Here is a 22874-nt window from a genome sequence, read left to right as displayed (position 1 = left end):
ATAAAAAACATAAGAATCCAATTATATAGGCCTATTTCATAATTTAATAAGAGCTGATTTTTTGCTAACTCAAAAATACAACAAATACACCCTAATTTTCACAGAAAATATATAGGCTAGTTCAGAGACTTGAATCATGAGCAGTTTTTAATTTATTTATTTACATTTCCTGAACCAGACGAATAAACTGATTCACTAAAATGAATTGGACTTTTCACTGCTGCATATGAGAGAAAGAGAGTATTGTTTAGGATTAATCGATTCACTATAGAATGAATCAGACAGTGCAAAGTATGAGAAAGAGATTCGTTTAGGATTAATCGATTCACTAGAATGAATCACACAGCGCAGTATGAGAGAGAGAGATTCGTTTAAGATTAATCGATTCACTAGAATGATTCAAGTTTTAGCGCTACAGTAAATGAGCGAAAGAGAGAAAGGACCGTTGCGGTGAGTGTTTGATTATTCCCTCAGCTCAGGCATTTAAAAAACAATGTAGCTAGCGTTTGGTTGTGGAAAAACTCATTGGAAAAACTAGCTTGCTACTGGAAACACAGCAGAACTAGGTAAGTTAGTGTGTTTCTAACTTGGCAAACCTAGGGTTAATTTTACCCCCAAAGCTCCAAAGCTACTCAAATAGTTGGTAGCTACTAAAATCATGTGTTTTTATACCTACATCAAACAGAAATATTAACTAATTATTTCTGACGGAATGGGAAAAAAAACAAGAGTCTATTTACAATGGAAAGTAGCTAAAGCCTGCTCAAAAAGTCGCTAAATGTCACTAGATGATGTCGTGCCAACGGCCTTTCTCCCCTAATCCGTGCTCACATACTGTATTTTAATATTAATATAGCCGAATATCCAATAAAGCTGTTTTCATTTACATATTTAATGGGGGAAGTCGCTCGCTACAGGTGTGTGAAAAGTCGAAAAGTCACTAATCTAGTGACAAAGTTGCTAAATTGTCAACCCTGATACTGTACATCCACTTCTTTCCACATAAATACGTATTCTCAACTCACACATGGCAATTTATGAAATCAATGACTCATGAGTAACTTTCTTTTTCCTATAAGCTTACATTTATCTAAGGCCATCAAAAGCATTCCAGATAGATAAATATGATTCATTATTGTACAGTCATTCTCCTGGAACCTTTGCTACTTTCCAAAAAAAAAAAAAAAAAAAAAAGATGCTGTGGAAATGAGCTGTAGTTTAAACTCTTAAAGTAGCTGGTGTAGTAAAATGTGCAATAAGGGGTATTTAGTATATATATATGTATATATATATGGGTATGACCACTGATGGGTCGTCTTTTTTTAACCAATGTATCTGCCCTCTTTGGTCCACATGCACCATTTGGAATCACTCAGTGGTAACATTAATGGCATGATTCAGTTCATTTGACCATGTTTAAACCATCTAAGTTTAGCCTGATAATTTGCCCCATTTCTACACCTCTTGCTTTAGATTTTCAGTTCTCTGAGGATTACCAGTCACTCACCCAAAAAAACCCTGCAAGGCTTTCGTAGTGAGAGGAGCTGGTCTCTGTTGTGAATAATGGAGCCATGCTTGGCTGAATGTCTTTTCACATGCAAGCTTGACGTGCCTGGATGAATGACAAATGTAACAGACTTTTTCCATTTCCAACTAGTTTAGGCAATCAATAATACATAATCTCCAGAATGTCTGATTAACTGACATTGTGACATATTTGCAATAATATTGTGATCCTATCAGAAGATAACAGAGTAAAAACAAGCAAGAGATTTAATGTGCAAACAATGTTTTGACAAACATTACACAAGCACAGATCTGCTGAGTGTGAGGAACAAATTTCGGCGCAATAAAATCATAATGAATTAGGGTTTGATAATGGAAAAACATTTCAGAAAAAAAGAAGAAAGTGCCCTGAAGCTGGTGCAAGGAGAGCAATTAATTTCAATTCTAATTTACTGTTACAATATCAATTTGTGTTGTGTTTTTCCAGCTGAAAAAGTCATAAAAAATGATGTCAACATGGAGGCCTCATTTCAGAACTGACTTGACTAAGTATGAGCACACTGTAATTTTTTAATGCGCTTCTTAAAGCGAAAATGTTGTCGCTATCAGAAGTAGCATGGAAGATTGTGTATAAAAGAGAGAAAGATAGTCAAGGTCTGGTATGTTATCACTATGATGAGTGGTTGAAGTGTTCTAGGTGTCGGCAGGATAAAACATGACAGCTGCTTAGCACTTCTTTTCTGTGTATGTGTGAGTGACGGTCCATGTCCCTATTTAGTCACACTCAGCAGGTGTGATGGTGCCTGCAGTCTCTGTGTAGCAGTACGAATGTGGCTTCTCTTTTGTGGTTATTTCAATGTATATACCGGTACTGTATATCAGGAATGGAGTTACTCATCTCTGTTCTATATCGATCCATAGACTGTGAAAAAAAATGGACTACGCAGCTTCACTCTCTTCCATTGTAGAAAAGTAAAGTCGTGTCATCAAGGCCCCGCCCACACTCCCGCAGAATCGGTTAGTACAGTTTACTGCAGATCAACTCATTATGTTGGAGTGAAACAAACAGTTATGGAAATCTCCAATCTCCTCACAAAAATCCCGAAAAAAGTCCTTTGGTGCCTCAGGGACTAGGCTACTTCCCTCAGAGAAGCTGTCAATCCCAGCTGTCAATCATGACGTCACACCTCCGTTTTTATAGCATCAAATAACTAACTGAAACTAAATTTATTTAAAGAACGAACACTTGAAGTTACACCAGCATGATAAAAAACTACCGAAAATGACAGAAAACATCTTTGGAAAAAATGTATTTGAAGTGTAATTTGATTGTTTAGTTTGTCTTACGTCCCATTCGATTACATGAAGACGGTGGGGATTATGACCTATACTGCATCCAGCCACATGGGGGCGATCGAGAAGCTTTGGCTACACTTTTCAGGACTTGTGTGGCACACTTGTATCAATTAGATAGATAGATAGATGAGTCAGCGAGATGCGCACCAACAATCTGCCTCTTTTGATCTCTGATATGTCTCCCGTTATGTTATGTGTATTGCAATATTTTATGTTCAGCTGTGCTGTTGCTCTGCTAATTCAACCTTCACTCTGCTCTTACTGATGGAAAGTGGAAGATTGGCCACCAGGCCCCGCATATATAGACATGAAACCTCCAACTCTATATTGGCCAGTGTTTCAGTTTCATTGTCCAACCCCTGTAGATAGATGAGGTTTGAACACCATTTGCCAGTAAGGGTTAGAGGTGAAAGCCATGGGCAGGTGTGTGTGTGTGTGTGTGTGTGTGTGTGTGTGTGTGTGTGTGTGTGTGTGTGTGTGTGCAAGATCTGGAGCGATTCGTTTTATGAAGCCATTGTCTCTTAATAAAACGTTGTAAATAGACGGAAGCCCAGAGATCCAATGATGTCATTAAAATAATAAAGCTCTCTCAGGATACTAGTCATATGTCTAGATGAATCTGGCCTGTACTCTCTCGCTCACTGTGTTAAGGGTCTTTTACGATCACCAGGGGACAGAAAATCATCACATCAGATTCAGACTCCACATTACCAGAAGTGGTACACCCTTCAACACCAATAAAGCAATTGTATGATTGTTCTCTAAAATATATGATACTCTGTGAGAAAGGTACTTCATGGGTATTTTACAGATATAAGCATTTGTGAAAATGTGGGAATTTGATCTCGCAGTCATTTTCCCTTTGCAATTTCCTGTCAGTTAAAGCTCTCAAAGGGAACGTGTAAAAATGTATTTTTAAACAGAAACAGACAAGGGAATGTATTTGTGAGAATTGAACAACTGCCACTGCCACTAATATCTCTTGTTTTGTTTTTTTATCTTCCCAATGTCCATCTCTTCCAAAGCCTGTCACTGTAATCTTCACGCCCGCCGCTGCCGCTTCAACATGGAGCTGTACAAGCTATCGGGCCGCAGGAGTGGAGGAGTGTGTCTCAACTGCAGACACAACACAGCCGGACGGCACTGCCACTACTGTAAAGAGGGCTACTACAGAGACATGACCAAGGCCATCTCACACAGACGAGCCTGCAAAGGTAAGCAATCACTGCAAATGATGTACTTTAAATCTAGATAAATAAATAAAAAACATGTTAATATTCCTCAAAAATTTGTCCAAACTACAGCCTAAAACAGCCTAAAGAGAACAAAACATGACAATGCTGTTGATTGAGCATTTTGAGAGTTCACAGCATGAATAATTGAACTTTATGGGATTGTTGCTTTGCTGTCTGACTACTATTAGCTTTTTGTTGTATAGTGATGTTAAAAGATCATCTGCACTTAAAGGGCTGGCAAAAAGGGCTTTCAATAAAACTTGGCTGCATGCCTATACAGTAGAAAGGCGTTTTTTTTTTTTTTTTTTTATCGATGGTACTTGACTAGAGAAAAAGCTGTTGTCTTCCCTTTTGCCAAGTAGGTAGGAAGACTTAAAACACCCATAATTAGGGGTGGGCGATATTGCAACAATATCTTATCACGTTTTTTTCAGGAAAATCACGATTCACGATTTTATCACGATTCTTTTTCATGTTGGTTTTACTATTGTGCAAGTTACTGAGGAGTAGAGACAAACTAATGTCCCTATTTAAAAAACGAAACCTTACAAAGTAACAAAATATAGAATAAAAAGGGATGGCAGACATTTAGGCCAAAGTGGCAAAGATAAGAATCTTTGTCGAAATCGACTGACATTTTTGCCCATATCGCCCAGCCCTAAGCCGACACACATTCCGCTTTATGCAAGGCAGGCCATATCGTGTGAATGAGTGAGCGGACATCATGTGGATACCGTGTGAATATCGTAGCGGCCGGAAGCTTTTTGTGCTTTGTACACGACCGACCGCTGCTCTGAGATGCTTATATAGTGTGAATGAGTGAGCGGCGGGAAATGTTTTCTCTTCTATACATGGCAGAGACCTGTGGAACTAGAGAACCCTTAGCTGTAGTCTCCTTGCTCAGCTCGCTGCTCCACCACAGAGCGGAGAGCATGAGAAGCCGGGTTTGTTTCCTGAAGGGTTGGGTGAGAGAAACGCGGACACTTTGTAGGCATGAGCTCATCACAGGAGTCAGGAGCAGCGGTGCTTCTGAGTGGGCCTCGCCCAGGCAGAAAACACAGCGGTCAGGAAGGAATCTAAAAGAAAGATGTCATACTCACGGGAATGCTACAGTGGACCGGCAATCCAGACACCGTCCTCAACCTCATACCTCAACGGCGAGCTGTAGATGGCTTCTTGAAGTGTAGCTGTCTGAAGGAGAAAGATTCTGAGAGAATGACGTTCAGCGGCGCCTTATTGAGCGGAAGAGCCCGCCTCTATTCCGCGCTTGAACGCCATTATCTGCGAGATATAGGGCTTCAGTATTCTCTGAAAAAAGTGTTTACCCATAGCATCAGCTACTGACACAATGTCGAGAGAACCAAACTCTAAAGGGAACTGTTGTTCTGTCAGTTCTGCCCAAGAGAAAAACACAGCCACGTACAGGTAAAAAAGCTACTGCCTAATGTCCTATTTTTACCATAATGCTGCTTAAAGAGTAGACAAACAATGCAATTTTCAGTGATAAACATACCCTTACAATAACTGTTCTTTTAACCCTCTGTCGATCCGACTGTCTGTGGGTGGGGACTGGGGACACAAAAATGCGGAAGTATATTCTGTAGTTTTTATGAAAGCCCTGAATTGTTGTTGACAAATAACGTGAATTTCTCAGTCCTGGTGACACAGAGAACGAGCATATAGTACTACCGACATTGTAACAATACAAAGCGGGTTGAAAATCGTCAAAGTTATACTATAATGAGGTTTGTAGATAGTCTGTGTATTTATGTAATATACATTTACATTTAATCAGATGCTTTTATCCAACGCTACTTAAAGGTCCCGTTCTATGCCCCTTTTCACAAGATGTAAAATAAGTCTCTGATGTCCCCAGAGTGTGTATGTGAAGTTTGAGCTCAAAATACCCAACAGATCATTTTTTACAGCATGTTTAAATTGACATTTTTTGGGGCTCAGAAAAACGAGCCGTTTCAGTGTGTCCCCTTTAAATGCAAATGAGCTGCTGCTGGACGACACAGGGGGCGGAGCTTCATGAGCTCGTGCTCAGTCTCTCAGGAAAAATTAATCTCACGGAATGATGATAATATCAGAAACTCTCAGTAACGGCGTTCATTTCGAGTCGGACAATAATGCCTACAGAGTCAGAGTGCTGTATAGAGATGAAACAGGTATGGTTTAGTAGTTTAATTACGGTTATTATAACGTATTTGTCATCTGCTTGTAGGCTATGTATCCATTATTTATTAATAGCCTACAAGTCTGCTGTCTGAATGATGATCAAACATGTACTGATGAGTTTAATAAAGTTTATTGTACATCACACAAAAGATGAAGCGTCAGTTTTACTTCAGAAAATCACCGTAAGAGCTGAGTAAACACAGTAGCCTAAGTTATAAGAAGTGCGCAAGTAGCCAGTAGAGTTGAGGGAGCATTCCTGTGGGCGGAGGTTAGTCTAAACACGGTTCTGGTGATGTCACTAATGCAGGATGTAGAGGGGTGTAGTCCAATCGAGCCGTTTTTTGTAGTCAACTTCTGTTAAATAAAATATCTCGCTTGGCATTGAACTTTGAGCTTTATAATTTTACAGATATTATTTATGCTCTAACAGCAACATTACACACTAACTAAAGTTTGAAACATGGAATCGCATGCAACGGGACCTTTAAGCAAAGGACATCACACACAATTTATCATAGAGAATCAAAATTATTCACAGTTTAGCAATTGCTAAGTTACAAAAGCAAAAACTAAAATGCAGAAAAGTAGAGAAAAGACACAACACTATTAGCTTTGCTGAAATGAGCGTTTCATATTAATAGTCCATATGTAAAAATCCATACGTAAGAAATAAATTGAATAAGACATTTTTGCATTTACTTGGATACACTTACTTGGGCAAACAAAAGTAGCAGTACTGAGAACAATTATTAAGCCAGTAAAATGTTTTTTTTTTTGTTTTTATCCAGAAGAATTTATGTAATTAAATAAATAATAAATTACATAATTTCTGAATATAAATTATTTTGAGGATCAACTACATAATGAAAACATTAAATTTGGGTTTGGATTCAAAATGTCCATCTTCATATGAACAAATATTGAACAAATAGGCCCCAGGTTCTTTTATATAAAATTGTATTTAATTGCTTCATTATATACAGAACTCTTAATGACTTTGAGCTGAAAGAGATTAGAATAAGACAGTTTTTGTACAATGGGGTTTCCCTGGAAAATGAGCACAGGCCAAACAGACAAGGAGGACTGCCATGGAATTTGGGACAACAGAGCATATTAACAATAATAGTGAAACAAGCCAATTATTCACTCACCCATGAAAGAAAATAAATGTAAAGACACCAGAGATTACGCACATGTTCTAGACCTCATGTTCACACTTAGTGGTCAGATGGGCTGTAAGGGCCTGTTAAAAAACATAGTGAGCTGCCTTTAACTTCGAACTTTAAAACGAAGTTCGAAATACGTGACCAGCGATATTCTGTTGACTCCGCCCACACTGCTGAGAGCGACGGTTAGATGAATATGTAAATATGTGCAGCGCGCTTTACTCTCAATAACAAAATAGACACACAACAAAATTATAAAACTAGCAAGCAATTTAATAAAGCATAAGAAAAGCATCTGATCATAGCAACATGGATATGTTTGTTTGCACTGTAATCGTAAGTCTGTAAGCACTGTAAGTCACTCACGTTTATATTATAGCTTAGATTATAGCAATATTATAGCAATAGCAATTTATTATAGCAATAGATTGCTTAAAATCAAGCAGCTTTACCGTATTAAACATGAAAAACAGTGACAGTGTCTCATTTCATCAAAAGTACTGCTTCATTTTCTACTATAAAGCAGCTCTCCAGTGTTCATGTTTTCACCTGCGAACGTCTGACTTCCACGGACTCGTGAGGAGAAATGAACTGGAAAAGAATTTCCATGTTAAAGAAGGCGGAGCCTCAGCGCACACCTACCTACTGTATTACGTAATCACCACAGACCAATGGTAGTACGAAGGTGTTTACCAGCCGAAGCAAACTTTTCCAGAAGTTTTTTCGAACTCCCAAAATGAACTCCAAACAAACTTCGTTTCGGCCTGATTTTGTTCGAAATGTCGTCACATCAGTTCGTTCTTCGATTTCGTTTGAAGTATATCGTGGCCTTTTGATATACTATCAAAAGGTACAGTAGGTAGCATGATTATGCCTTATTTTGGCCAATTTCTAAGGCAGCACTGCATATCCTTTGCAAACAAAGCAATGCATTGTGAAAAGCTTAGTGAAAAGAACCATTCAAGATGGATAAATGAGAGAAATGTTGGTTATAAATAATGTTTAAATGCCAAAAATATTGATAAAAACAGTTAACTCTAAATTAAGTTATTAATAATATTCCAGTGTGTATTTCTATGTTTATTAGAGTATTTTGAAATTATCTTGGCAAACTTATGCTAATGCTCTTGTTGCACACTCTGTTGGAATCAATTGTGAGTGTAATCTCCCATGCACTTCACATGAGGACCATAATTCATATGACACACCTGCTGCCCATGTAGAACGCTCCAAATCAGTCACTTATGCAACTTTCCTCGCATTTCAATCAAACTTTCCTACTAGGTTTTGCAACGGGGCCTGATTGTGGACATGAAATGAGAAACAAAAAAGATTTGCACACAGTTGTGCAAATACATGCCTAAAGATAAGAATATCTAAATATATTAGATTATTTTAAATATATATATTATATTATTCATATAAAACATGAAATCCATTCACAGCCTTGCGAAATCAGACATTTCCAAGCTGACTGTAGATTTAAATGCATGGATTTTATCCACGGTTGGTCCACAGATGAATTTCACAATGTCATTCCCCCGGGTTCCCATAGTCCATTCACTCACAAAACATTCTTTGCTATTGCATATTTCCCACCTTCAAGCCAAGATAACTTGTATTCTCATCTGACTCTAGCGGACCCAGAGTTTGACGGACTGAAAGCTTCAACAAACCACAGCATAATTGATATGAGAGGCTGCTAACCCAATCACTGGAGTAGCTTAATTTTTTTGCGGACTGTCGGGTTCTAATGTGCAGATGTGATGGATGGCAAACACTGCCCATGTTACATTGACATTGCTGTGTGTTATCACAAGAGGAATGCATTTGATTCAGGGGAGGTTACAAATGGTTTTAAACAGCTTTCCCCTGCCAGCCAAAACATTTACTCGGGCTATATATGGGATGCTCGGAGGCCAGATGCGAGGGATACGGGCTTGTAAGGTCTCGTAATGACCTTAACATACAGAATATGGCCGGTAGAGTCGAAGCTTGTCCGGGAAATGCTGAGGAGTTCCAGTCACCATTGTCAAGCTGATTGCTTCACTCGTCTCAGGTGACAAACTCCTCAACATTGTGACATCGTGTAGCGGACTGCTGTATTTATTGTTCGTGTCAGCCAACCATCTCATTGTGCTTATTTTGGATGGGAAACGCAACATCGTGCCAGCAGTGTTCAGCGCGTACGGAAATTCTATAGGGGGTCATTTGGAAAAGGAAGGAATATTGCTTGTAAATAACAAGACGGCAGAGCACCTACCAAGACAAATCAGACCCAAAACCAGATCCAATGTCAGTGGCAGTCTGGAACACCTCATGCTTTATATCCCAGATTAACAACTTCATCCCTCATTGAGTTCAGAATAAACACCATGTCACATTTCTTTCTGTCCCATATTTGTGCTTAAAGGAATAGTTCATCCAAAAATAAAAGATCTGTCACTATTTATTTACTCACCTTCATATTATTATTAACCCCTTTACTAGGGCTGCTCGACTAATCAAAATAAAACCGAAATCGCTATATGCCTTTGTGCAACTAACAAATTGTAAAGGCTGGGGTTTAACGGAATAAATATAATCACGTGAGTGAAACGTGAAAAGGTTTTTTTATATGCGAGCAGCTCATGATCTAGAGTCTCGAAGTGGCTTGATTTGCAGTAAATGCTGCTCCACACAAACTAATTTTATAGACTATTTTATAGTCATATTGATATAAAATCAAAAAAAGTTGGGCCAAATTGTGCGGCCATAAAAAAATAAAAAGATAAATTTCACCTTAGGTCCCAATCATTATTTTTATCAGAAAATGTTCAATTTAGATTTTCCCCTAAATCTTGCAGCCCTACCTTTGACTTTCTTTCTTTTGTGAAACACGGAGGAATTTGAAATTTAAGTTATTTTTCATAAGTTTTTCATAAGTTACAATGAAAAAAGAATACAAAAACGATGCAAAATTCACCATAAAAATATAAGTATTCTACAGCCTACAGTAAATTCAAACTTGAAAAAAAAAATCGTAAAAATCCAACCAAATCTCTGTGTTGATTTCTTTAAAGATAGTAGCAATATCTGGTTTGTGAACAAATTGTTCTTCTGAGTCGGCTCTTTTCAATTAATCGTTTTATCTTTTAATTAATCAATTAATTCAGTTCACAAAACAGGTCTAAATGAGTAGTTCACTGACTCAATGCAATTAACTGCCCTCTGCAGGACTATTAGTGAATAACTATGACTTAAGATGTAGAATATAGTGCATTTGGACTACTTTTATCATGCTTTTGTATCCTTTTTGAAGTCTCCGTTAATTGCAATTGCATGAGCGAGCTGAAATAAAAAATACAAAAATGTTTTCCTTTCATGCTCCACTGAAGAAAGTGTCATATTAGAATGACATAAGTGTGAACAAATGATGACAGAATTGACATTTTTCGGGTGAACTGTTCCTTTAAACATGGAGAGGGGTTTCAAAAGCCATGAGAACTTACAGTCTATGCTGCATTGCCCCACGCTCATTTCCCCAGCATCTCTTCTTACTACTGCTGAATTATTAGTAGCTCTGGTTTAGATTATGTGCTGTAGAGCTGTAGGGTCGCCTGTGAAGGCGTAAGAGCGGTGTCGTAATTCAGCAGGCGGTGGGCTGGTTGGTGGGTGGCTTAAGTGCAGAACTGTAGCTGCTTTTAACCGAATGTTAAGTGAGCATTGAAATTCAAAGCATCCCACCACTTTGTGTAGCATTTATTAACATCAGCTAAATCATCAGTGATGGGGAATAGCGAAAGCAATCCAAATTAAACTGATGCACTGCTAAAACTTTCTTAAATGTGTTTTTAGTGATTTCTACAGTTCTTCCATGTGTACCTTCTATTCAGAAAACAATATGCAGAGTGCATTCTCTTCTCTTTAGCCAAATGCTAAGGCCCAATATGTATTCTATATATGAATGTGAATGCAAATACTTTACTGAAATACTTCACAATCTGAATTACATACATTGCGTTCTAAAATGTTTATTGAAATTTCTTTCTCAATCAGATAGACAGAACGACAGACAGATAGAACAACCAAGAGAGGGATAGAATGACAGGCGGACGGACAGACGGACGGACGGACGGACGGACGGACGGACGGAGAGATAGACAGACAGACAGACAGACAGACAGACAGACAGACAGACAGACAGACAGAGATAGATAGATAGATATAGTATATAGATAGATAGATAGATAGATAGATAGATAGATAGATAGATAGATAGATAGATAGAACAACCGACAGATATATATATATATATATAGTTATATAGATAGATAGATAGATAGATAGATAGATAGATAGATAAATAGAACAACTGTCCAATATATATATATATATATATATATATATATAGATAGATAGATAGATAGATAGATAGATAGATAGATAGATAGATAGATAGATAGATAGATAGATAGATAGAACAACTGTCCGATCGATAGATAGATAGATAGATAGATAGATAGATAGATAGATAGATAGATAGATAGATAGATAGATAGATAGATAGATAGATAGAACAACTGTCCAATAGATAGATAGATAGATAGATAGATAGATAGATACATAGATAGATAGAGATATAGATAGATAGAACAACTGTCCAAAAGATAGATAGATAAATAGATAGATAGATAGATAGATAGATAGATATATAGATAGATAGATAGATAGATAGATAGATAGATAGATAGATAGATAGATAGATAGATAGATAGATAGATAGATAGATAGATAGATAGAACAACTGTCCAATAGATAGATAGATAGAACAACTGTCCAATAGATAGATAGATAGATATATAGATATATATATAGATAGATAGATAGATAGATAGATAGAACAACTGTCCAATAGATAGATAGATAGATATATAGATATATATATAGATAGATAGATAGATAGATAGATAGATAGATAGATAGATAGATAGATAGATAGATAGATAGATAGATAGATAGATAGATAGATAGATAGAACAACTACTGTCCAATAGATAGATAGATAGATAGATAGATAGATAGATAGATAGATAGATAGATAGATAGATAGATAGATAGATAGAACAACTGTCCTATAGATAGATAGATAGATAGATAGATAGATAGATAGATAGATAGATAGATAGAACAACTGTCCAATAGATAGATAGATAGATAGATAGATAGATAGATAGATAGATAGATAGATAGATAGATAGAACAACTGTCCAATAGATAGATAGATAGATAGATAGATAGAACAACTACTGTCCAATCGATAGATAGATAGATAGATAGATAGATAGATAGATAGATAGATAGATAGATAGATAGATAGATAGATAGATAGATAGATAGAACAACTGTCCTATAGATAGATAGATAGATAGATAGATAGATAGATAGATAGATAGATAGATAGATAGATAGATAGATAGATAGATAGATAGATAGATAGATAGATAGATAGATAGATAGATAGATAGATAGAACAACTGTCCAATAGATAGATAGATAGATAGATAGATAGATAGATAGATAGATAGATAGATAGATAGATAGATAGATAGATAGATAGATAGATAGAACAACTGTCCAATAGATAGATAGAACAACTGTCCAATAGATAGATAGAACAACTACTGTCCAATAGATAGATAGATAGATAGATAGATAGATAGATAGATAGATAGATAGATAGATAGATAGATAGATAGATAGATAGATAGATAGATAGATAGATAGATAGATAGATAGATAGATAGATAGATAGAACAACTGTCCTATAGATAGATAGATAGATAGATAGATAGATAGATAGATAGATAGATAGATAGATAGATAGATAGATAGATAGATAGATAGATAGATAGATAGATAGATAGAACAACTGTCCTATAGATAGATAGATAGATAGATAGATAGATAGATAGATAGATAGATAGATAGATAGATAGATAGATAGATAGAACAACTGTCCTATATATAGATAGATAGATAGATAGATAGATAGATAGATAGATAGATAGATAGATAGATAGATAGATAGATAGATAGAACAACTGTCCTATAGATAGATAGATAGATAGATAGATAGATAGATAGATAGATAGATAGATAGATAGATAGATAGATAGATAGATAGATAGATAGATAGATAGATAGATAGATAGATAGATAGAACAACTGTCCTATAGATAGATAGATAGATAGATAGATAGATAGATAGATAGATAGATAGATAGATAGATAGATAGATAGATAGATAGATAGATAGATAGATAGATAGATAGATAGATAGATAGAACAACTGTCCAATAGATAGATAGATAGATAGATAGATAGATAGATAGATAGATAGATAGATAGATAGATAGATAGATAGATAGATAGATAGATAGATAGATAGATAGATAGATAGATAGATAGATAGAACAACTGTCCTATAGATAGATAGATAGATAGATAGATAGATAGATAGAACAACTGTCCTATAGATAGATAGATAGATAGATAGATAGATAGATAGATAGATAGATAGATAGATAGATAGATAGATAGATAGATAGATAGATAGATAGATAGATAGATAGATAGATAGATAGAACAACTGTCCTATAGATAGATAGATAGATAGATAGATAGATAGATAGATAGATAGATAGATAGATAGATAGATAGATAGATAGATAGATAGATAGAACAACTGTCCAATAGATAGATAGATAGATAGATAGATAGATAGATAGATAGATAGATAGATAGATAGATAGATAGATAGATAGATAGATAGATAGATAGATAGATAGATAGATAGATAGATAGATAGATAGAACAACCGACAGAGAGGCAGATAGATAGATAGACAGACAGACAGAGAGACTGAGACAGCGAGACAGACAGAACGACCACCCATCAGAGAGACAGACGCTTGAACAGTGTCTACAGTATTTAGTGCGTTCAGATCAGTCACTTGTGAGGTTGCATAAAACTCACAGAGAAAAAAAGCCAAATGATTAATGGCGCAATGACTCGTCTCTTCAGAACAACCATTTCTGTTCTGGCACTGCTAAGACTGTGTACAGCTTCTCCAGGGCAGACATAAATCTGAGACGAACAATTGCCTTTGTTACTAATTCAAGAAGTGACTTCTAATATTCATTTTTTTTATTCCCAAGAGCTTTAGCTCTCACTACGGCTGGACCCCTTCATATAATTTCCAAATTAATCCCTGGCTACATAAAAACGGCTGAAGGCCTGATGGGAAGAGTTAAGTTTAGACTTCAAACAAGCAGCTTTATGGTAAACGTTTGGCAGCGTGAGCGCACAAAGAAATTCTCACATTTTAACGTGTGATCGTCTCGACTAACAGCTCAGCCAGAGCACCTTTGAAGTACACGCCGTTCCGTCATTAATGTGAACATTATTCAGCCTTTATTTGTGAGGGTTATTCGATGCCAAGATTCAAGAGAAACTTGATCAGACGGTGCTCGGCCTATGCGAATGACAGCGCTGTGTCAGAACGTGAACGCATGACAGGTCTGTTTCCTCCACACGGCGGGTATCCACCATATCCACATACGCTCTCTGGACAGGATCCAGACCTAGTGCATGGACACAGGTGTGGGCCATAACTGTTCTTAAAAAGTTTCTGGTTTGTGATACGGCAAAGTAAAGTACCAGACTTGATATATCATTTTAAGAGGCATAACCCAGGTATAACCTTGCGCTCCCCCGCTGTGAAATCTTCTATGCCATGGCAACAGAAATAATATTTTACCTAAGTTGCGAATGTGTGTTTGAAGTCTGTATTGAATGCAATGGAATTAAAGACAGTGATCTGCGAAATAATGGCGAGAGATGTCTTTATATAGAGTTTCCTTGTGGGAGAAAACAACATATAACATTACCAGTGCAGTCCTATTCAAGGCAAAATAAGCCATGAGAAGGTTATTTTTTTAGTGAATCAAAACACACAGCACAAGCAGTAGCCTCATTCCCGAACAAATGACTCTTAAGCCGTCTTTGTTTAGGAATCAAAAACAAACAGTGCAACTAGTGTAGTCTGATTCCTGAACAAATGACTCTTATTAGCCGGTTCTTTTTAGTGAATCAAAAACATAGAGCCTCATTCGCGACCAAATTACTCTTATGAGCCAGTTATTTGTAGGAAATCAAAAACATACAGCATGACGCGTAGTCTGATTCCCGAACCAATGATGGTACTTTGCTTTAAAAGAATGAACAGCTCAAAACCAGTTCACCATTTTGATTCAGTCGACAATTCTTTCACTGAACGGATTTCAACAGAGCTGTAACTGAATCAACATCTGATCCTTACGCAGCTGAAAGTAATTATTATTTTTTGTGGGTCTCTATATTTTTGAGTGATACATCATGTAAAATAGTGATAATTTGCAGTGTAAACATGTATGTAGAGCCACAGTACAGTATTACAAAGTGCAAAATTAGGCAAATATGAGTCACTAGATCATTAAAGTGCTGCATCAGTAACCACTGGTTTTATGTTTTCTCTTCAGCCTGTGATTGTCATCCGGTCGGTGCAGCTGGTAAGACCTGTAACCAGACGACTGGACAGTGTCCATGCAAAGATGGTGTGACTGGCATCACCTGCAACCGCTGCGCTAAAGGATACCAGCAAAGCAGATCACCTATCGCCCCTTGCATCAGTAAGATTCATCTGGCTTGTTTTTTCTTTCTCCTACTGTGTCTTCAAAAAAAAAAAAAAAAAGTTTATTCATTCTTAGTGCCAAAAATTAACAAATTAATTACACTAATCTTTCAAAAGTTTGGGGTAAGCAAGATATATTTTAAAAAGAAATTAATACTTTTACTCAGCAAGGATGCATTATATTGATAATAATGTTGCAAAAGATATTATATTTCAATAAATGCTGTTCTTTTCAACTTTCCTAAAAAAAAAATTTGTCTCCACAAAAATGATTAAATATTAGAATGATTTCTAAATGATCATGTGACACTGAAGACTGGAGTAATGGCTTCTGAAAATTCAGCTTCGCCATAACAGAAATATATTAAAATAGAAATCCGTTTTAAATTGTAATAATAATCATTTGCAATATTATTGTTTTTACTTAATTTTGATCAAATAATTGCAGCTTTGGTGAGCATAAGATACTTCTTTCAAAATCATTAAAAAATCTTGCTGACTCAAAATTTTTGAACAGTAGATCAAGTATATCAAATTAAAGTATATTAAATAAAAAATTGGGGCCGTTTACACAACACCGTTTTCAACTAAAAACTGAAAACGAATACATTTTAGCTGTTCATTTACACTACACTGGCGTTTTGCTGGCCTGAAAATGCACATTCTTGAAAACGGGTTTCAAAGTGAAAGTTTTTGAAAACGATACAGTTATTGTCTCCATGTAAATTACGAAAATGCAAATTTGTGAAAACGGTGACGTCATGCGCACGAGTATTTCGTTTTCGGTCTACAGGTGCATAATGTTTCTTTACAAAGTGACATCGCCAACTACTGGCCTGGCAGCAGAATACAGCGTTTTTAATCGTTTTCGCGGATCCTTGTGAACGAGGATCATTTGATAATGCTTTCGTCTTTACGCGAAAAAGGCACAGGAAAAACATTTCCATTTTTAGTACATCGGTGTTGTGTAAACGTACATTTAGAATTAAGAAAGCCTGCAATAAAATGCAATAGACACTTTAATAGAAATGTTGCCTAGGAACCTTGTTATGGGAAAGTGATTGATAAAATTTTTTTTTTATTGAAAGTTATATCATTACTGATGAATAAATTACAAAACAAAATCGAGATTGTATGTTCTAATTTGGGTAACATAATTAGAATAATCGTTAGTCAATCTATGTAAATCTGTTAAAGGTCCCGTATTATGCTCCTTTTCACAAGATTTAAAATAAGTCTCTGATGTCCCCAGAGTGTGTATGTGAAGTTTCAGCTCAAAATACCCAACAGATCATTTTTTACAGCATGTTTAAATTGTAATTTTTTGGGGCTCAGATAAACGCGCTGTTTTAGTGTGTGCCCTTTAAATGCAAATAAGCTGCTGCTGGACGACACAGGGGGCGGAGCTTCATGAGCTCGCGCTCAGTCTCTCAGGACAATTTCACCTCACAATGATGATAATCATGGTTCGAATTACGTGGGAGCCAGTGGGAGCTGAGCTCCCATAGAGAGAGGATGAGCTCCCATGAAAGCAGTAAAATCATACACCTGTGGGGGTCTCTAAAAATCATCAGCACCATTATTTTAAATTACAAATAAAGCACTTTTTCCTTCAGACTACTGTAGCATGACTTAAAAGATAGGACAAGATGCCAAACACATGGATCTCACGGGATCTCGGATCGTCATCACACTACAATACATCCTTATGCTTAAATCAAGTGATCAAAGTGCTCGTTGCCGCTGCGATCAGTGGCGCGGATACTGTGTTTGTTTGTGGCTCGCGCATTCTTCACTCGGACGCGCGCTTCAATCCGTTGTGGAGACTCTCTATTCGTTCCAGTGAAATTACAAAACAAAATGCACATAAATGTGTCTCTGCCTGATATACAACCACTGATAAACATAATCGGATTTGATAAAAAGAAAAGAAAAAAAAACCTATACGAGTACGGATTCGAACCCAGAACCTCTGACACGCTTGGCGAAAGTTCTACCACTAGACCACTTAAGTACACGCGTGTATCTGAATATAATATCAGAAACTCTCAGTAAAGGTGTTCAGTTCGAGTCGGACAATAATGCCTACAGAGTCAGAATGCTGTATAGAGATGGAACAGGTATAGTTTAGTAGTTTAATTACGGTTATTATAACGTATTTGTCATCTGCTTGTATGTATCCATTATTTATTAATAGCCTACAAGTCTGCTGTTTCGGTTGGCATTGAACTTTGAGCTTTATAATTTTACAGATATTATTTATACTCTAACAACAACATTACACACTAACTAAAGTTTGAAACATGGGATCACGAAGAACGGGACCTTTAAACTTTAAGAACAGCTTCATATTTACTAGTCGTAAAAAAATAGTAAGTGTATTTCTAAAGCATTTAAAAATATTTATGAGAGCACCAGAAGATCAGTTGTAGACCTCCTACCAATCAAACAATTTACTATTTTTTATTAACTACAACAAATAAATAGGAAGCTATTCTCATACTAATGTTCAGGAAAACATTTCTGAATTATCTTAAATTTCATTGTCTCTACCTCTTGAAAAATGAGTGCGACCTACAAATAAAAAACGAATAAGAAAGAAATCTACTATTATGCAGCTTCCTTCAAAAATTATTCTTGGACCAAATGAGGTGGTGCAACATGAGTTGTTTCCCATTACCACCCACAGAGACATTAATAAAAATACTCCAAAGAAATTTTGCATAAACACCTATTGTTATTCATGATTTCATGGCCCCGGCCCATTTAATTTCCGTATCGGTCCCCTGTTCCATTATTTCCTTGGATGGACATTTCGCTGATTGCCCTCCGCTAAGTCAAACAGACCATAAAGCCCTGGCTGACATGACCTAGTCTGCCCCGAACCTTGCTGACGGCCTTTCAACTCATAAATCTCACGCCTGGTCCAGGGGCATGATGGGTGATATGTTTATTGGCAGTATCAACAAGGCAGCAGACGGTCTCTGTGGCGATTAAGGACAGGCCCACACAGCAGCTGGCATTTCTCGATAAGATACTCACTGGGAGAGCAATACAATATGTGGCTATTAATGTGAACCGCTTCTATTATGCACTAACTGATGACATGGAAATAAAGATTTATCTGGCCCTCTGACAAAAGCAACTATAGACATGAAGCCATTCAGATTTGCTTGGCAAAGATTCACGTAGACAAATGAAACCCTTAGAAACTAGATTTCCCCTAATTTCTCAGGGTAAGTAACAAATGTGCTGTTAAATCTGGAGAGAGAGAGGGAGCCCCGACAATCGAGTGGAAAATATTTGGTTTCTCATATATTTTGTGATATAACGTGCTTTTGTTTTTATAGCCTGATATTAAATTCTTGCGACATCACACATTTTGCCAACTGCACATTTTAACAAGCCTCGATCCCCCATCGGCGTATATCTAACAGCAGAACGCTTAAAAGAGGAAGAAGGGGCTTCAGAGAGGAAACTCATTAAAACTAGACACCACCACGTCTTCATGCCACCAGTGATATGTCTAATAAACCTGATATGTCTACTAAAATGTATCTGAAAAACGAATGAATTTTTTTTTTTACGGCATTAGGTTTTGATTGATTGTTCTTGACGGTTTGTTACAGAAATTCCTGTTGCTGCACCCACAGCCACCTACAGCAGTTCAGAAGAGCCTACAGGTGAGTGCAAAATAAATGAAACCATTTACTGGCGTTATTGTGGCATCAAGCTCTATATGGTAAAATATATCCTTTTTTATGCGTTGATTCAAACATTCTCTGCAGTGCCTAAATGAGTAACGCAAAGGAATTGTGTTTAAGCGTAATAGTTAATAAGATGAATAAAATGGAATATAATGTTAATAATAATGTAATTAATAATAAATCAATTATTTAAATTAAAGGTACACTGTATTTTGTGGAAGAACATTGTTTTGGTTGTGCTTCGGCCCTGCGTGACTGTGAGGATGAATATGGTTATCCTACTGCTCATAAAACATTCACTACTAGGCTTAAGAGATATAATCAGTTTAGATGGAAAGGATCTCAAGCTGACTCGCTGAAGACGTCACTGTAGCTTTACCCATTAATAGACTCGGTACACTGCGCTACAACAGCCACAATAATTGACCCTTCACAATAGATAATGCTTTTCAATAAACTCTGTTAGAGAGCTACATATGGCAATTTATCTGTTCAATAATATATCTCACTCACCTGTTGAGTAATAAAAACACAGACATCTCTGTCACTTTTACAACATTTTAAATCCCTAACTTCTCGTCATCACCGAAAAAGTCAATGTTGTCAATGTCGTTTTCTCATTTTGAACCAAAAAAACGCTACATAGTGTACCTTTAAAAATGTGAATCGCATATTAATTCTATTAAATATTATATTAATATTATATCAATCTGTGGTACAAATATGTGTATGTCTTAACAACAAATTCTCTACATACTGTAGCTGTGTTACTGTAGCTTATCTCTCATTTCACTCCAAAACGGATCAATATTTCATGTCCATTTATGTTTATCAGCTACCTGTGTCAATATTACACAATAAACCTTTTCAGGGCGATACAAGACCTCTTGTGTCTGTACTGCAAACCTTTGATTGCCAAAACAGAGCCATAAAAATGTATTGATGGATCTTTCACACATATGATCTGGTGATATCAACATAAGCCAATGCTTTCCTTCTCCACATGCTTTGTCTCGGTCACCATCAAAACTGGCTGGGACTTTAATCTGATTACATGCTTCATTTGAACACGTTTGCTTTTCCGTCACACTCTCGCAGCGCTGTGCCGTAAGGGAAAATACACCCTTGTACTTTCATTCATACTCAATTACCCAAGCTGCCCGATCACTGTCTGCACTGTGGGAGTAACGCCCGTGACGTGCAGTCGTCCCATGGAGCCAAACTCAGCTGCTGAACACTTACTGGCTCTGAGATGTTTCAGTAAGAGTATTTCAAATTCCCCGGTTAGCGCACATGCAACAGACACAGTAGTGGTGGTCAGTGTGACCATATTATTAATTGAGAAAATAAAATTGGCTGGTAAATGTATAAAATTCTCTGATCATCACCAGCCATTATTTTCATCATGAAACTGTACAATTGTACAAAGCATTAAATCTCGAACGTCCTTCAAAATAACTAAACTAAACCGATAAGTGAACTGAGTGAAAAAGAACAGTTCACTTTGCATTCACATTGGCATTGGTCTTGTAAGTGGACTCAGACCACTTATTTTTTCTCTGTTTATATCAGCTAATATGTTAGGTGTTCTGTCATACTTATTTTTGAAACCACTAAAGAGAACTGAGGGGAAAAAAAGAAGAAAAAATATATCATATATATATCTATATCATAAATGATAAACGCTACTGTTAAAAATGTTGGCGTCAGTATGATTTTTACTACTTTTATTCAGCAAGGATACATTAATGACAGTAAAGACATATATAATGTTACAAAAGATTCCTATTTCAAATAAATGCTGTCATTTCAACTTTCTATTCATTAAAAAATCTTGGAATTTTTTTTATCATGGTTTCCGCAAGGATATTAATAAGATATTAATGTTTTCAAAAGTGTTTTCATCAAGTCATACATACAATATAGGGCAAAAGGGCAAAACCTAAATGTATTAGTAAATTTAGCCTCTTAAGTCCTTATTCTCTGTACCTGTCCTGCTGTACTATACTGTGAAGAACGCTCCGGTGGAGCAGCACAGTTGTGCTTGAGGGACCCTATTAAGCAGACATTTGTCCCTCCACAGGGGACATCCATTATTTGGGGGACGTGGGTGTAATGGGCAGCGTCAGGCATTGTGCTGCATGCCTAATGGACGCCCAGTCTTATCAAAGAGAAGCAGGATGAGGCGGACAAGGGCCATCGCCACACAAAAGCCGCCCCGTCCTCCGTTCATGCATTAACATGGAAATCAGGCGTGGCTGATATGGACTCGTCAGAATCATTTACTTTCTGCGACTCCACCCCCTTCTCTGCACTTTCTCACTCCCTGCCTCCAGTTCTCCCCCCACGGTCCTTCACATCCTAATTCTGCGCACCACCTTTTTGTGTTACCACCACCCCCCAAAGCTGCCAGACATCTCGCTCTTCTAGCACCCCCCTCTTTTACTTTCCCCTTCAAACTTTTTTATATTCGGGTTGGTGGTTCTTTCCTGCTTCGCCGTTGCCCAGGTAACCTCATTCAGACGGAATATAAAGGGACATGAAAAGGGTGGATTGGACAGAGGGCTGGAGAAAATAATGAAGTTTGTCCATATTCAGGCGAAAGCTGAAAGGTCTTCTCGCTCCCATCTCTTCCAGTCCACCAGAAATCTTGAGGTTATTACGCTATGTGAAGTAGCTGCGACGAGAGACTCTCGGGTTTCGGTTTGCAACAGGAGAACTGAGCCATTTTAACACTCTGGTCTCAGTCCAAGAGTTGCCTGGCGTTGAAGCGACTCCATCGCCGAGGGCTCAATGTGGGTTTCGGTTCTCCATGGTGGTGTCGAATAGATCCGCTGAGCGCTAGAGCTATAAATCATTGCGCGCTGGATGCCGTCCCTGAGGTTTATATGTGGAAAGCTGCGTTTAAATGAGGATTCGGTATTGTGGGCATTGTGAAGGGGGTGCTCTGTGTCTGAATGAAGTTTAAATGACCTGTGAACCCCCTGCCCTGACATTGCTGAGTAAGTGG

The 22874-nt window shown here is 37.1% G+C and overlaps 1 protein-coding gene across 2 annotated transcripts in view; it reads left to right on the top strand.

Moving 5' to 3' along the window:
• Positions 1–22874, top strand: part of ntn1b (netrin 1b) — a 57515-nt gene that overhangs the window by 19440 nt on the left and 15201 nt on the right. For both annotated transcript variants that reach the window (XM_081377925.1, XM_081377924.1), the window contains exons 3-5: positions 3888–4076; positions 16006–16155; positions 19787–19840. In XM_081377925.1, coding sequence (XP_081234051.1) covers positions 3888–4076; positions 16006–16155; positions 19787–19840 — 393 coding nt within the window. The remainder of the gene's footprint in view (positions 1–3887; positions 4077–16005; positions 16156–19786; positions 19841–22874) is intronic.

Source organism: Scardinius erythrophthalmus, assembly GCF_964197995.2.
Source record: "Scardinius erythrophthalmus genome assembly, chromosome: 1".
In the NCBI taxonomy this organism is placed as follows: domain Eukaryota; kingdom Metazoa; phylum Chordata; class Actinopteri; order Cypriniformes; family Leuciscidae; genus Scardinius; species Scardinius erythrophthalmus.
This window is presented reverse-complemented; position numbering and strand designations above follow the sequence as displayed.